General features: G+C 47.9%; 1 protein-coding gene across 1 annotated transcript in view; it reads left to right on the forward strand.

Moving 5' to 3' along the window:
* The first annotated feature begins 330 nt into the window (after nucleotides 1-330).
* LOC142955393 (tripartite motif-containing protein 16-like) overlaps nucleotides 331-2,080 on the forward strand; it is a 2,458-nt gene continuing 708 nt past the window's right edge. The window contains exon 1 of the mRNA XM_076096897.1: nucleotides 331-2,080. This exon is cut by the window's right edge and continues 708 nt beyond it. Within this exon, the coding sequence (XP_075953012.1) occupies nucleotides 458-2,080 (1,623 nt within the window). The 5' untranslated portion in view covers nucleotides 331-457.

Raw genomic sequence — 2,080 nt, forward strand, 5'->3', positions numbered from 1 at the left:
ACACACACACTGACTATATGATGTTTGCTGGCTTGTATCTCACTGTTCTTGTCGTCCTCTTGTTGTTATGTTTATGTATTGTCTCTTGTCTTGTAATAAAAAAAGAGAAATGTTTTCTAAAGTGGAGCAGGTTTTAACCGAGGCTCTGCTTGTAAATGAGGAAGCAAAGTTCACATTCACAGCGCTGCTCCTCTTCCTGGAATGAAGCACAGCTTGATAACCCCTCCTTCTTCCTCCTGCTCTCAAACACAGCCGGCTCCACTCTGTCCACGTGTTTCCTTGTTCCCTCCCCTTCAGATCTACAGTTTTAAAGATGGGTGTAACCAACATGGTGGTGAAGCGATAGAGCTGACAGGCTGCATTCACTGAACTAACACATGTTGTTCAGATCAGAAGTCAAAGCAGAGTCACTTCTAGTGAAACGAAACTCAGACAGTCGTTGTCACTGAGAGGTGAAATGGCGCAGAAAGGAGTTCAGCTGGATCGGGAAGCCTTCTCTTGTTCCATCTGTCTGGATCTACTGAAGGATCCGGTGACTACTTCCTGTGGACACAGCTACTGCATGAACTGTATTAAAAGCTTCTGGGATGAAGAGGATGTGAAGAAACTCCACAGCTGCCCTCAGTGTAGGCAGACCTTCACACCGAGGCCTCTCCTGCTGAAAAACACCATGTTAGCAGTTTTAGTGGAGGAGCTGAAGAAGACTGGACTCCAAGCTGCTCCTGCTGATCACTGCTATGCTGGACCTGAAGATGTGTCCTGTGATGTCTGCACTGGGAGGAAACGGAAAGCCCTCAAGTCCTGTCTCGTCTGTCTGGTCTCTTATTGTGAGGAACACCTCCAGCATCATTATGACGCGGTTCAATTAACAAAACACAAGCTGGTGGACCCCTCCAAGAAGCTCCAGGAGAACATCTGCTCTCGTCACGATGAGGTGATGAAGATGTTCTGCCGTACTGATCAGCAGTGTATCTGTTACCTCTGCTCTGTGGATGAACACAAAGGCCACGACACAGTCTCAGCTGCAGCAGAAAGGACTGAGAGGCAGAGAGAGCTGGAGGTGAGTCGACTAAACATCCAGCAGAGAATCCAGGACAGAGAGAAAGACGTGAAGCTGCTTCAGCAGGAGGTGGAGGCCGTCAATCGCTCTGCCGACGAAGCGGTGAAGGACAGCGAGAAGATCTTCACCGAGCTGATCCGTCTCATGGAGAAAAGAAGCTCCGATGTGAAGCAGCAGGTCAGATCCCAGCAGAAAAGTGAAGTGAGTCGAGTCAAAGAGCTTCAGGAGAAGCTGGAGCAGGAGATCTCTGAGCTGAAGAGGAGAGACGCTGAGCTGAAGCTGCTCTCACACACAGAGGATCACAACCAGTTTCTACACAACTACCCCTCACTGTCACCACTCAGAGAACCTACAGACTCGTCCGGCATCGATATCCGTCCTCTGAGCTACTTTGAGGACGTGACGGCGGCTGTGTCAGAAGTCAGAGATAAACTACAGGACGTTCTGAGAGAGAAGAGGACAAACGTCTCACTGGCAGTGACTGAAGTGGACGTTTTACTGTCACACTCACAAGCAGAGCCCAAGACCAGAGCTGAGTTCTTAAGATATTCAAGTGAAATCACACTGGATCCAAACACAGCACACACACTGCTGTTATTATCTGAGGGGAACAGAAAAGCAACAGCTATGAGAGAACAACAGTCTTATTCTAGTCACCCAGACAGATTCACTAGATATCGTCAGGTCCTGAGTAGAGAGAGTCTGACTGGACGTTGTTACTGGGAGGTGGAGTGGAGAGGAAAAGGAGTTTTTGTAGCAGTCGCATACAAGAATATCAGCAGAACAGGAAGCTTTTATGAATGTGGTTTTGGAAAAAATGACAAATCTTGGGCGTTACGTTGTAACAAAAACAGTTTTATATTTTGGTACAACAATATCCAAACTCCCGTCTCTGGTCCTCAGTCCTCCAGAGTAGGAGTGTACCTGGATCACAGAGCAGGTATTCTGTCTTTCTACAGCGTCTCTGAAACCATGACTCTCCTCCACAGAGTCCAGACCACATTCACTCAGCCTCTCTAT

The sequence above is a fragment of the Anarhichas minor genome, unplaced genomic scaffold (assembly GCF_050575085.1).
Source record: "Anarhichas minor isolate MPS153535 unplaced genomic scaffold, ASM5057508v1 ptg000023l, whole genome shotgun sequence".
Taxonomy (NCBI): Eukaryota; Metazoa; Chordata; class Actinopteri; order Perciformes; family Anarhichadidae; genus Anarhichas; species Anarhichas minor.